This window comes from Papio anubis, chromosome 20, assembly GCF_008728515.1.
Source record: "Papio anubis isolate 15944 chromosome 20, Panubis1.0, whole genome shotgun sequence".
NCBI lineage: Eukaryota > Metazoa > Chordata > Mammalia > Primates > Cercopithecidae > Papio > Papio anubis.
In genome coordinates, this window is record NC_044995.1 from 19,039,020 (window position 1) to 19,052,442 (window position 13,423).

Below are 13,423 nucleotides of genomic sequence, written 5' to 3' on the forward strand. Positions count from 1 at the left end.
TAAAGTCAACAAAGCTAACTAAAACTTAAGCAAGAGTTCTTAACTTGGTAGGCAGAAATCAGCGGGCTTGTGAACTTTGATAGAAATTACATTTTTGTTTTCACTGAGTTCCAACTACAGTTGAACAATTCCTTTGACTATGAATGTAAGCAACAAAACACAGTAGTATCAGCACTTCCTGTGACTTGATACTAGTTTGTGAATATTGTTATTTTCAGGTCACATTATTATATTTATAATCATCTCTTCTTTGAGATCATGATAGTTATTAGACCTGATGTTAGGTCTCATTAATGTATAAATAAAAAAGTACATGTACTATTATATTGCACATTTTGAAAACATTTTGAAGCCGGGCATGGTGGCTCACACCTGTAATCCCAGCACTTTGGGAGGCCAAGGCAGGTGGATCATCTGAGGTCAGGAGTCAGAGAACAGCCTGACCAACATGGTGAAACCCAGTCTCTACTAAAAATACAAAATAAGCTGAGTGTAGTGGCACATGCCTATAGTCCCAGCTACCCAGGAGGCTGAGGCAGGAGAATCGCTTGAACCCAGGAGGTGGAGGCTGCAGTGAGCCAAGATCACGCCATCGCACTCCGGCCTGGGTAACAGAGCAAAACTCCATCTAAAAAGAAAAAAAAAGAAGAAAATATTTTGATAACTATTTTCTATAATCTTATGAATTTTATTGTATTTTTATACATAGAAGTGAGGTCTACAGCCTTCAAAAGAATGCCTAAGAAGTCCATGGCACAAAAATAATTAGTAACCCCTCACTTAAAGATATTCAGTCATGGCCGGGCACGGTGGCTCAAGCCTGTAATCCCAGCACTTTGGGAGGCCGAGACGGGCGGATCACGAGGTCAGGAGATCGAGACCATCCTGGCTAACACAGTGAAACCCCGTCTCTACTAAAAAATACAAAAAACTAGCCGGGCGAGGTGGCGGGCGCCTGTAGTCCCAGCTACTCAGGAGGCTGAGGCAGGAGAATGGCGCAAACCCGGGAGGCGGAGCTTGCAGTGAGCTGAGATCCGGCCACTGCACTCCAGCCTGGGCGACAGCGCGAGACTCCCTCTCAAAAAAAAAAAAAAAAAAGATATTCAGTCATGAGATAATCTAGGTCTGATTTTAGGAGATATAAGCGGAAAATTAAAAGTGGGACCAGGCGCGATGGCTCACGCCAGTAATCCCAGCACTTTGGGAGGCTAAGGTGGGTGGATCATGAAGTCAGGAGATCAAGACCAGCCTGGCCAAGATGGTGAAACCCCATCTCTACTAAAAATACAAAAATTAGCCGGGCGTGGTGGCATGTGCCTGTAATCCCAGCTACTGGGGAGGCTGAGAGAGAACTGCTTAAACCCAGGAGGCGGAGGTTGCAGTTAGCTGAGATGGCGCCACTGCACTCCAGCCTGCGCGACAGAACGAAATTTCATCTGCAAAAAAAAAAAAAAGTGGAGAAGGACTGGGCATGGTGGTTCATGCCAGTATTTCCAGCACTTTGGGAGGCTGAAGCAGGTGAACTGCTTGAGCCCAAGAGTTTGAGACCAGCCTCAGCGGCATTGCAAAACCTCTTCTCTACAAAAAAATATGAAAACTAGCCAGGTGTGGTAGCGCGAATGTAATCCCAGTTACTCGGGAGGTTAAGAGGTGGAAGGATCGCTTGAGCCTGGGAGGTCGAGGCTGCAGTGAGCCATGATCATGCCACTGCACTCCAGCCTGGGTGACAGAGTGAGACCCTGTCTCAAAAAGAAAAAAAAAAAAAAAAAGGCAGTGAGGAAGATTTAAAGCCATTTCTCAGAAGAAAAAAAAAATCAACAAAACCACACATATGAATGGAACAGTTAGAGTGAGTGGTAAAGGCAGAAGATTCATTTTTTTTTTTTTTTTTTTGAGACGGAGTCTCGCTCTGTTGCCCAGGCTGGAGTGCGGTGGCCGGATCTCAGCTCACTGCAAGCTCCGCTTCCCGGGTTCACGCCATTCTCCTGCCTCAGCCTCCCGAGCAGGTGGGACTACAGGCGCCCGCCACCGCGCCCGGCTAATTTTTTGTATTTTTAGTAGAGACAGGGTTTCACTATGGTCTCGATCTCCTGACCTCGTGATCCGCCCGCCTCAGCCTCCCAAAGTGCTGGGATTACAGGCGTGAGCCACCGCGCCCGGCAAGGCAGAAGATTCAAAATGACCACACGGCAGCAAAGCTCTGAAATAAAAAGCAAGATGAAGTGGTGTGTGTGTGTGCATGTGTGTGTGTGAGGGTGAGTGTGTGGCAGGGGTAGCAAGGACAAATGAAGATGATTTTCGTTTTTGACACACAAAGAACAGGGGAAGTGCACACCTGTAGTGTAGTCCACAGACTGGTTAAATGCGGGGCTGGGCAGAGCAAGGGGGAGAAAGGGGCCAACACGGCAAAGAGGCTGGTTGTGAGAATCATGTACTCTCAGAATGGGTGAGTTCTTTGAGAGGGTTACACCACTGGAAAGAGAACCAAGTTTTGGAAGACAGAAAATGCAATCCTTCCTTGGAAGGAAAATGCTGGGTTTGAGCCAGGGAAATAGATAATAACAGAGCAGTTGGAAAAACAGAGGCTGACTAGATACATTCTTGTGGAATTTGCAGTTATGAAATTTTCAGAAGAGGAGAAGAAAAGAAAAGCAGGGCAACTGATAACCAGGATACCACAGTCTCAGGACGGCTGAAGAGCACACTTTAATGGAGAAACACACGCCAGAGAGTGCCAGAAGCAGAAGTTCCGAGGCATCCCTAAGAGTGGGCCATCCATCAACCCTCAGGGTACCATGGGCATTGCTGGAATGTCTCAGAGCTGAAGGGAGAGGGGCAGTGAGTCTGAGTGTTAGTCAGCAGTGGTTAAGATGGGCCCAGCTCAGGCATTTCCTTCACACCTCCCCACCCCAACATGGAATTCACCGCTTCCTCTTCTCTGATCCCACAGTCATCTGTCTATGGGAGTGATTTAAATTTAAGTGCAGAAATTAGGGAAAGCAGGTAGCTCTGAAGCATTTCATCTGGAAAGTGTCAGAACGCAGAATAGGAAGCAGGAACAGGAGAATCATAGAAGCTTTTATTTGTAAGAATACCTGCATGTGAAAGATTCTGGAGAAAGAGAGATGGACCAAGCACATAAGGGCAGAGGTGCAATCAAGTGGAGCTGAGAAAAACACTCAGATTCAGGCGTTGGGGTTGCATGGAGGTTAAAGAGGCATTAATGTGGCTGAAGTTCTCGGAGGAATGTCAAGGCTTTTAAGAGAAGAACGCTGAACAAAATTCCAAAGGTGCCAGCCTCCTTCAGTACCCCTTTTGCTAGATTTATTACACTTACCCCAACAGTGGCAGCCCGGGCATGCTGCCTCACCAATCCATGGTGCTTCTTCCTGCTCCAGCCTGAGGATCACATCTGGTTTGGTGCCTTCATAACCTGTTGCAGGGAAATGATCCAGGCCTTGGACTGAGCTCCTTGGTCTTCAGGGCCTCTCAGGCAGCTTTAAAGGCTGCACAACAGATGTTATACTTTGGAGGGGACTAAACACACACCTTGTCCAGAACCAAATGGAATTAGTAATCCAGGACTACGGAAACTCAAGCCATACCCACTGAGGCAGCAGCACAGGGTAAGAATGCATTCTGTGCCGCCAGAACACTGAGGTTCAAATCCTGACTCTGTTATCTACTAGCTGGGTGACTCTGGGCAAGTTACTTCACCTTTCTGTACCTCAATTTCCTGTAAAAAAGTGGTACTAATAGTAACTACCTCATAAGGCTTTTATGAGGATGAAATGAGTTAATATTTTTAAAGTGGCTAAAACAGTTTCTGGCACATAGAAAGTGCTAGATAATTATTAAATAAATAATTATTTAATTATTTAATAATTCAGAGGTTCTAGGTACTTCAGTTGCTTTTTTTTTTTTTTTTTTGAGACAGAATTTCACTCTTGTTGCCCAGGCTGGAAGGCAATGGTGTGATCTCAGCTCACTGCAACCTCCGCCTCCCAGGTTCAAGCGATTCTCCTGCCTCAGTCTCCCAAGTAGCTGGGATTACAGGCACCTGGTTCCACACCCAGCTAATTTTTGTATTTTTAGTAGAGACAGGGTTCACCATGTTGACCAGGCTGGTTTCAAACTCCTGACATCAGGTGATCCACCTGCCTTGGCCTCCCAAAGTACTCCAGTTGCTTTTAGCAACTGAAAAAGGAAAGGTGGTCATTTGAACATAATCTGCATTGTATGGTGAAGGTGTTCTTACCCACTGAGACGAGGTTGCTATAGGTTTCCAGCATCACATCCCGGTACAGGGCCCTTTGAGCAGGACTCAGCCGGTGCCACTCCTCTTGGGTGAAGCCCACAACTACATCTTTGAATGACACAGGTGTCTGTTGAAACAAAAATGACATTGAGTCATGTAGAAAAAAATGTTTGTGCATGGCCAGGCATGGTGGCTCATGCCTGTAATCCCAGCACTTTGGGAGGCCAAGGCAGGAGGATCAGGAGTTCAAGACCAGCCTGGAAAACATGGTGAAACCTCATCTATACTGAAAATACAAAAATTAGCCAGGCATGGTGATGCACACTTGTAATCCCAGCTACTTGGGAGGCTGAGGTGGGAGAATCACTTGAACCTAAGAGGCGGAGGTTGCAGTGAGCCGAGATCGCACCTCTGTACTCTAGCTTGGGCTATAGAGCAAGACTCCATCTCAAAAAAGAAAAGAGAAAGAAAAAAAGTTTGTGCAAGAGATGGTGCTGATTTCCATAATGTTTATAAGTTAGAGCTTATTATCTATCTGGAAGGTCTTTTATATTCTTGGCTTTGTGTTATATATGGTGGGGAAAACGAAAATCACATTGGAAGCTATCTACCGTTGCCATTCATACTTTGAGTCAACAAAAATTGAAGACCTACTGTGTGTTGCTGGGATCACAATCATAGATGGGTCCTGACCTCAAGAAGCTCACTGTCTGGCACAGAGAGAGCAACATGTAAAGCCATCAGGGTAAAAGTGTCACAAGAGCTGTGATGGCAGGACATCTAGGCTATGGCATACAGAGAAGCGAATGGTCTGTTAAATTTTTTAGGGTCCGGTTAGGCTTCAGAGCCCAGGGATATGGAAAGCTGAGTCTCCCCAGGAAGACGGAAAACTGCATTCTATGCAGGGGAGCAGTGGGAACAAAGACTGTGGGGCAAAACGGCGATTTTAGGGGTGGCAAGTTACCTTGTAACAAGAGAAAAGCATGTAGAGGTCGGCCAGCAATGAAATGATGTGCTTTAGGGCCGGGCGTGGTGGCTTACCCCTGTAATCCCAGCACTTTAGGAGGCTGAGATGGGTGGATCACCTGAGGTCAGGTGTTCAAGACAAGCCTGGCCAACATGGTGAAACCCCATCTCTACTAAAAATAGAAAAATTAGCCGGACATGGTGGCGGGTGCCTGTAGTCTCAGCTACTCAGGAGGCTAAGGCAGGAGAATCGCTAGAACCCGGGAAGCAGAGGTTGCAGTGAGCTGAGATTGTGCCATTGCACTCCAGCCTGGAGGCCAGGCCGAGACTCTGACTCAAAAAAAAAAAAAGAAAGAAATTATGGACTTTAGGACAATGAAAACCCTATCCAAGAAGAAGTGTACACAGAAAGCATATTCTAGAAGGCATGAGGTGAGCTTCTTGCATTCTATGTGAAGTGGTATAATGATAACTCTAAATAAACTGTGAAAAGTTAAAGACATATATTGTATCCCTAGAGTAACCACTAAATCATAATGAGAGGTGTACCTGATATAAATAAACAGAATTCTGAAAACTGTTCCATTCATCCACAATAGCACAACAAAAGAGAGGAAAGAAGAAATAGAGGAACAAAAGAGTAGATGGGATAAATAGAAAACAGACACAAAAATGACAGATATAAATCCTACTATACCAATAATGTAATTTAATAAACATTAAATGTAATATAATTTAATATAAGACTGAACACTCCAGGCCAGGCACGGTGGCTCATGACTGTAATCCAAGCACTTCAGGAGGCTGAGGCAGGAGAATCGCTTGAAGCTGGGAGGCAGAACATTCAGTGAGCCCAGAAAGTGCCACTGCACTCTACCCTGGGTAATAAAATGAGACTCTGTCTCAAAAAAAAAAAAAAAAAAGACTAAACACTCCAAAAAGGCAGAGATCGTCAGACTGAATAAAAAAAAAAAAATGCTGCCTACAAGAGATGCACTTTCAATGTAAACTCACAGGCAGTTTTAAAGCCAATGGATGGAAAGAGAAGTGTGGTGGGTGACCTGGCGGGAAGTGAGAGGAAAGACCCTATAGTAACCTGTGTGAAAGGTGATGTTCACAAGCAGGACAGTAACCATTAGAGAAAGATAGAACGCTGTAACGAAGAGCAGACCCCATTCTGCATGGGGTGATTATTTCACGTTGCATGATGCCTGTACCAAAACATGTAGCCATAAATACACACACCTACTATGTAGCCACAAAAATTTTTTTAAAATTAAAACAACAAAACAAAAAAAGGAGAGCAAAAAAAGGAGAGGTGGCGGGCGCCTGTAGTCCCAGCTGCTCAGGAGGCTGAGGCAGGAGAGTGGCGTGAACCCGGGAGGCAGAGCTTGCAGTGAGCCGAGATCGCGCCACTGCACTCTAGCCTAGGCGACAGAGTGAGACTCCGTCTCAAAAAAAAAAAAAAAAGGAAAAAAGAACTGATAGCCCTGGAGATCCTGGCATAAGTTGTGAAGGAGCAGGACAGTCACTGAGGGAGACCCATGGGTACCAGCCTAGGAAAGTCCTGGTGATCCTGTCTTGAAGTGACTGTGTGGTAAAGAATTTGACCTTGCCAAAAGAGAGGTGTGGCCTTTGCCCTCAGCTCCTGGGAAGTAATCTCTATACTCTTGGAATGTCCTCAGAGTGTCCTTGTTTACCTATTGGCCTTGGGCCACACTAGATAGTCTAATGATGTGGTTTATAATGAGGGCTTTAGGTCACAGGTATCAGCTCAACCTCTTGGAAGGGCTGGAAACTGAGGTCAGCAGTGGGAACAGTCAAGCCTTTCTACATGATCAACCACCAATAAAAAGTGGACACCAGGGCTTAGGTGCACTTTCCTGGTTGGCAAGGCTCCATGTGTATTGGCACACGTTACTGCTGGGAGGATTTAGCACTGTTTTGGGCTCCCTTCGGAGAGGACAGAAGTTCTATATGTGGAACTCTCCTAAACTCTAATTCATCGGCCTCTTCTCTTGGTTGATTTTACTTAATTAATTAATTAATTTTGAGACGGAGTCTTGCTGTGTTGCCCAGGCTGGAGTGCAGTGGCGCAATCTCAGCTAACTACAACCTCCATCTCCTGGGCTCAAGAGATTCTCCTGCCTCAGACTCCCGAGTAACTGGGAATACAGGCACGCGCCACCATGCCCAGGTAATTTTTGTATTTTTTTTTAGTAGAGACAGGGTTTCACCGTGTTGGCCAGGCTGGTCTCAAACTCCTGACCTCAGGTGATCCAACTGCCTTGGCCTCCCAAAGTGCTGGGATTACAGGTGTGAGCTACCGCTAGTGGCCAGCTTAAAATCTTTCTGAGAATTATCCTTGGACAAAGGGTACTGTGCCATCCAAGGATATCTACCCTCCTGAGGCAGCCTACAATCAATGATTAGTTGATTTCAGAATATAAAAGCCTCCTTGCCTCCATTCACAACAATGCTGAAGGCCATCCCAGCTCCAGAGTATAAGATTCCCTGAGGCCTCTGTTCAACAACTCCCTCAGCCCAATCCAGCTTCCCTCACTGCCTTACAGGGGTTCTAAGAGCCTGCCTAATAAACCTCCGGTGAGAAAAATCTCCATCTATGAGTCAGCTTCCCTGAGAACCCAGCTTGTATGTATAAACTGTACATACTTACAATGCATACTTTTTTTTCTAGGACAGTTTCCCCAGGAAGGAAAACTGGGTTACTTAATGTGATACTCACCTGGTACTCGATCATTTTCTGCTGTTCTTGGAAAAAGATCTGACACCTGTAGACATGTGGGGGGAAGAAGATGGAGAAAAAGAACAGAGTGTAAGGGACTAGGCCTGTCTTAGAAATTGCAAATTTCCTTTGTAAATCTTATACAAAAATCCATGCTTTTAGCTGGGTGTGGTGGCTCACACCTTATTTGAGGCCAGGAGCTAGAGACCAGCCTGGACAATATGGCAAAATGCTGTCTCTACAAAAAAAGAGAAAAAATTAGCCAGGCATGGTGTTATACACCTGTAGTCCCAGCTATCCAGGAGGCTGAGGTGGGGGATCACTTGAGCCTAGGAGGTCAAAGCTGCAGTGAGCCATGATCCTACTACTGCAATCTGGCCTGGGTAACAGAGTAAGACCCTGTCTCAAAAATTAAATAATAAATAAACAAATAAATATCCTTTATCTCTTACTTGTTTCAAATACTTTGAAATATTGTACAGGTCATAAAGCGTAGACCATAAAGCATGGTTGCCATAGTATCTAAATGCCCCACACCCCAAGACATTTAAAGATTATAAAAGGAAAAGAAGTAACTTTTTCTTGGAAAAACTTGGCAGTATCGCTTAGTCAAGTGATCAGTTAACATGACCAGTAATGAGATATAAGACATCATGTGCCTTCTGATATAATGCACTGTGAAGGGTACAACATCCCTTCTGTGGTATTCACACCCCAAATGCATACCTGAACCTAATCAATGAAGAGAGACATCAGACAAAACCATACTGAGTTACAATATAAAAAATAACCTACCTATACTCTTCAAAAATGTCGACTTCATGGAATATGAAGACCGAGAAACTGTTCCTGATTAAAGGAGACTAAAGGGATGTGTCACCTGAAGGCAGCATATGATCCTGGATTGGATCCTGGGATGGAAAAAGAAAAGTTGCTATAGGGCCAGGCACAGTGGCTCACGCCTGTAATCCCAGCACTTTGGGAGGCCGAGGTGCGTGGATCGCCTGAGGTCAGGAGTTTGAGACCAGCCTGGCCAAGGTGGTGAAACCCCGTCTCTACTAAAACTACACAAATTAGCCAGGCATGGTGGCAGGCGCCTCTAATCCCAGCTACTCAGGAGCCTGAGGCAGGAGAATCATTTGAACCCAGAAGGCAGAGGTTGCAGTGAGCCGAGATCACGCCATTGCACTCCAGCCTGGGTGACAAGAGTGAGACTTGGTCTCAAAAAAAAAAAAAAAGAAAGAAAAGTTGCTATAAAGTGACAGTTGACATCTGGTTGTAGACTGGATTAGTCTAGTCTATATTCTGTATTAGTCTAGTTATCATGATTATTAAATCATTATAACACTGACTTAGTAATCAGTGTTAATTGCCTGGTTCTGAAAACTACCAGTTATATAAGAAAATGTTCTCATTCTTAGGAAATATACCCTGAAGTACTTATGGGTAAAGGAGCATCATGTCCGCAAGTTAGTCTTAAGTAGTTAAAGAAAAGAAAGAATAAGAATGATATATTTATGATATAACATAATCATCTATATACATATATATTTGTATATAGAAAGACAGCACATGTAAACATGGCTTTATATAGATGAACCTAGGTAAGGAATACATAGGAGACCACAGTAATATTCTTACTTTTTTTTGGAAAACAATTTCCAAATAAAATGTTTAGTTAAAAACAAAAGGCTGGGTGCGGTGGCTTACCCCTGTAATCCCAGCACTTTGGGAGGCTGAGGCAGGTGGATAACCTGAGGTCGGGAGTTTCAGACAAGCATGACCAACATAGTGAAACCCCATCTCTACTAAAAGTACAAAATTAGCCGAGTGTGGTGATGTGTGCCTATAATCCCAGCCACTCGGGAGGCTGAGGCAGGAGAATCCCTTGAACCCAGGAGGCGGAGGCTGCAGTGAGCTGCGATCGCGCCATTGCACTCCAGCCTGGGCAACAAGAGTGAAACTCCATCTCAAAAAAAAAAAAATTGGTCATGCACGGTGATTCATGCCCGTAATCCCAGCACTTTGGGAGGCCGAGGTGGGCGGATCGCTTGAGGTCAGGAGTTCGAGAACAACCTGGTCAACATGGTGAAACTGTCTCTACTAAAAATACAAAAATTAGCTGGGCATGGTGGTGCATGTCTGTAATTCAGAGATTGTGCCATTGTACTCCAGCCTGGGTGACAAGAGTGAAACTCCGTCTCAAAAAACAAAACAAAACAAAATTATATACAGTAGGCCCATAAATTCTGCCACCACCACCGTTCTGAGAATCCAGGGCCTTTTCTGCCTCTGAGTCAGGATGGAATGAACTCATCACATTCCAAGAGGCCAGATGAGGTACCAAAAATGACAGGAGAGCAAGTCTAGAAAGGTCCAGCAAGAATAAAGGAGCGGATGGGCCATACCCCATACCACAAGATAGCAGAATGCACTGGGCTAGATGGATGTCCCCTTCTCCTGAAAGAACGTACCTATCGCACCTGCACTGAAACTTTGGCCTCCCTACCTCTCCCTTCACTCTGTCTCCCTGGATCTTGGGCTGACCCTCCTCCCTTCATGTAGCCATGGAGAGTCCCTGGAAAGAGTAACGTCTTCAGGTTGGTCAGCTTCTGGCTCAAGGATGAAGCTATTTCCTTTTATGTGAGAGTCTTTGCTCTGACAAGAGGTATGGGGTCTCAGTGATTCCTTCAGAAGGGAATTTTCATCCCAAGTTCCCTTCTCCTGGACAGAGGGTCTTTAACCTGGCCTGCCTAGGCGCTCACAGCTCCGTCTCTCAACAGTAACTCACACTCAGCTGCAGGGCCTTTTGTAGATGTTGTAACCAAGGTCCTGTGGCTCTAAGGGCTGGCAGGAGCTAGAGAACCCTAATGTCCAGCAAGGTGGCAGGATCCAAAGGTCTGCAGGGCACCCAGAGAACCTGAAGATAAGCAGATCCCATGGTGAGACTCATCCACTCATCCCTCCCCAAACACTGCCTGGGGCCTGAGGAGGAAAAGCCTGCAGAGGCTGTGCAGGAGACATAGCTGAGTGATGGCTCTGCTCTGGGACTGCGGCACGGGAAACTGCCACAAAGACCCTTGTGTCTGAGTCACTCCCTGAGCCAAGGAATGACTCAAGATACAAGTCTGAAGCCAAGCACTTCCTCTGACTAACTGAGAGAATCTGGGCTAGACACTTTACCTCTCTAGGCCTGTTTCCTCATCTGTGAAAACAGAAAGAGGCTGTCAAACAGACCTGAAAACCTGAAAACCTGGGTTCAAATGCAGGCTCTGCCATTTGCTGATGTGTGATGTTGAATGAGTTACTTAGTCTCTCTGTGTCTCAATATCCCCATCATTTATTTATTATTTTACCCTCCTTTGATTTCTAATGGAGAAAGACATTTTCCCCATCTATTTACTGGCCATTTGCATTTCTTTTGTAAACAATCTGTTTATGCACTTATGATTTTCCTGAGTTATGTGCAAAAATTAATTTACAAGTGCTCTTTATATATTAAGGCTATTAATCCTTTGTCATATGTTATAAACATGTTTTTATAGATAACATTTGTCCTTATTTGTCATTTGTCCTTAAACTTGGGTTTATTAGTTTCCAAATACCAAACAAGTTTTATTGGTTATTTTTAATAGTCAATTTGTTGATTTTTTTCCCCTTATAGTTTCTGCTTCTGGTAGTCTTTTCAGTAAAAGTCTTTTCTACAAGATTATTAAAATGGTCTTTTTGGCTTACAAGATTGGTAAAGATGGAAATCATATCTCTTACACTGCTGGTAGGAGGGTAGGATATTACAGCTTTCTGAAGGGAATTTATATCAGAATTTTTTTTTTTTTTTCTGAGACAGAGTCTTACTCTGTTGCCCAGGCTGGAGTGCAGTGGCGAGATCTGGGATCACTGCAAGCTCTGCCTCCTGGGTTCACACCATTCTCCTGCCTCAGCCTCCCCAGTAGCTGGGACTACAGGTGCCCGCCACCACGCGGCTAATTAGCCTGGCTAATTTTTTTGTATTTTTAGTAGAGTCGGGGTTTCACCATGTTAGTCAGGATGGTCTCAATCTCCTGACCTCATGATCCACCCACCTCAGCCTCCCAAAGTGCTGGGATTACAGGCGTGAGCCACCACGCCCGGCCCTATCAGAATTTTTAGAGTGCACACTCATTAAACCACTCTTTAACATCCAATGATGTGTCTCTATGAACTAATTCGTCTCACTAAAATAAAAGATAAAGGTACAAGGATGTTCATCTCACCTTTGCTTACAAAAGTAAAACAACTGGAAGCAATCAAAATGTACCAACAATAATTTATTTATTTTTTCATTTATCTGTTTCTTTATTTGAGATAGCCTGGAGTACAGTGGCATGATCATGGCTTGCTGCAGCCTCAAACTCCCGGGCTCAGGTGATCCTCCCACCTCAGCATCCGAGTAGGAGGGACTATAGATGTGCACCAGGGCACTTGGCTAATTTTTTTTTTTTTCTTTTGTAGAGACAGCGTTTCGCCATGTTTCCCAGGCTGGTCTTGGACTCCTGGACTCAAGCAATCCACCCACCCTGGCCTCCCAAAGTGCTGGGATTATAGGTGTGAGCCTATAATCCCACACCCAGCCTGTCCCAGCAATTAAAAGATGGGCGGGCTGATATTGGTGAGCCACAGAATGGAACACAACGCAGGCATTAGAAATAGTAGTGGAGGCCGGGCGCGGTGGCTCACACCTTGTAATCCCAGCACTTTGGGAGGCCAAGGCAGGCAGATCAACTGAGGTCAGGAATTCGAGACTGGCCTGGCCAACATAGCAAAACCCCGTCTCTACTAAAAACAGAAAAAATTAGCTGGGCGTGGTGGGAGGCACCTGTAATCCCAGCTACTCGAGAGTTTGAGACGGGAGAATCACTTGAACCCAGGAGGCGGAGGTTGCAGTGAGCCGAGATTGCACCACTGCACTCCAGCCTGGGTGACAGAGTGACACTCCACCTCAGGAAAAAAAAAAAAAAGAAATAGTAATGGAGTGGTGTACTCCGATTTGGAACTACATTTGTGATGTATTTTGAAGCAGGAAATACAAGTCATAACATATGATGTGAAGCATAATTCTATTTTTTAAATTATGTAAGTCCAAATCTATGAAAATATTAACAGTTGCTTTCTCTGAGTGAGGGGATCGAAAGGAATTTACATTGCATTTTTGAAGTGTTCATTTTCTAACTTTTCCAATAGCCTCATAATTATATATTTATTTAGATAATAGCAATAATAACAATAACAACATTTACAATAATGACCAATCAAAACAAGCATGGTCTTGCATAGGAAGAACAAATAAAACTATGACACATCATAGAAACTGACAGAAATAGTAAAGAAAAAAAAAAAGCCTAGCTTGTATTTATTGAGCCCTGATCTCAACTTAGGCACTGTGCAGGTTATTTCCTCAAATTGACTCATTTATT

General features: G+C 44.6%; 1 protein-coding gene across 8 annotated transcripts in view; it reads right to left on the reverse strand.

Annotated features, from left to right (window-relative positions):
* Positions 1 to 13,423, reverse strand: part of ZNF570 (zinc finger protein 570) — a 58,959-nt gene that overhangs the window by 3,538 nt on the left and 41,998 nt on the right. For 6 of the 8 annotated variants that reach the window (XM_031659539.1, XM_017952890.3, XM_017952887.3 and 3 more), the window contains exons 3-6: positions 8,766 to 8,881; positions 7,971 to 8,016; positions 4,259 to 4,385; positions 3,338 to 3,433 (exon numbers count right to left, since the gene is read on the reverse strand). The exons of 1 other annotated variant lie outside the window; for it this stretch is intronic. In XM_031659539.1, the coding sequence (XP_031515399.1) occupies positions 3,338 to 3,433; positions 4,259 to 4,385; positions 7,971 to 7,985 (238 nt within the window). In that variant the 5' untranslated portion in view covers positions 7,986 to 8,016; positions 8,766 to 8,881. The remainder of the gene's footprint in view (positions 1 to 3,337; positions 3,434 to 4,258; positions 4,386 to 7,970; positions 8,017 to 8,765; positions 8,882 to 13,423) is intronic. One more of the 8 variants, XM_031659538.1, reaches the window with a different exon arrangement.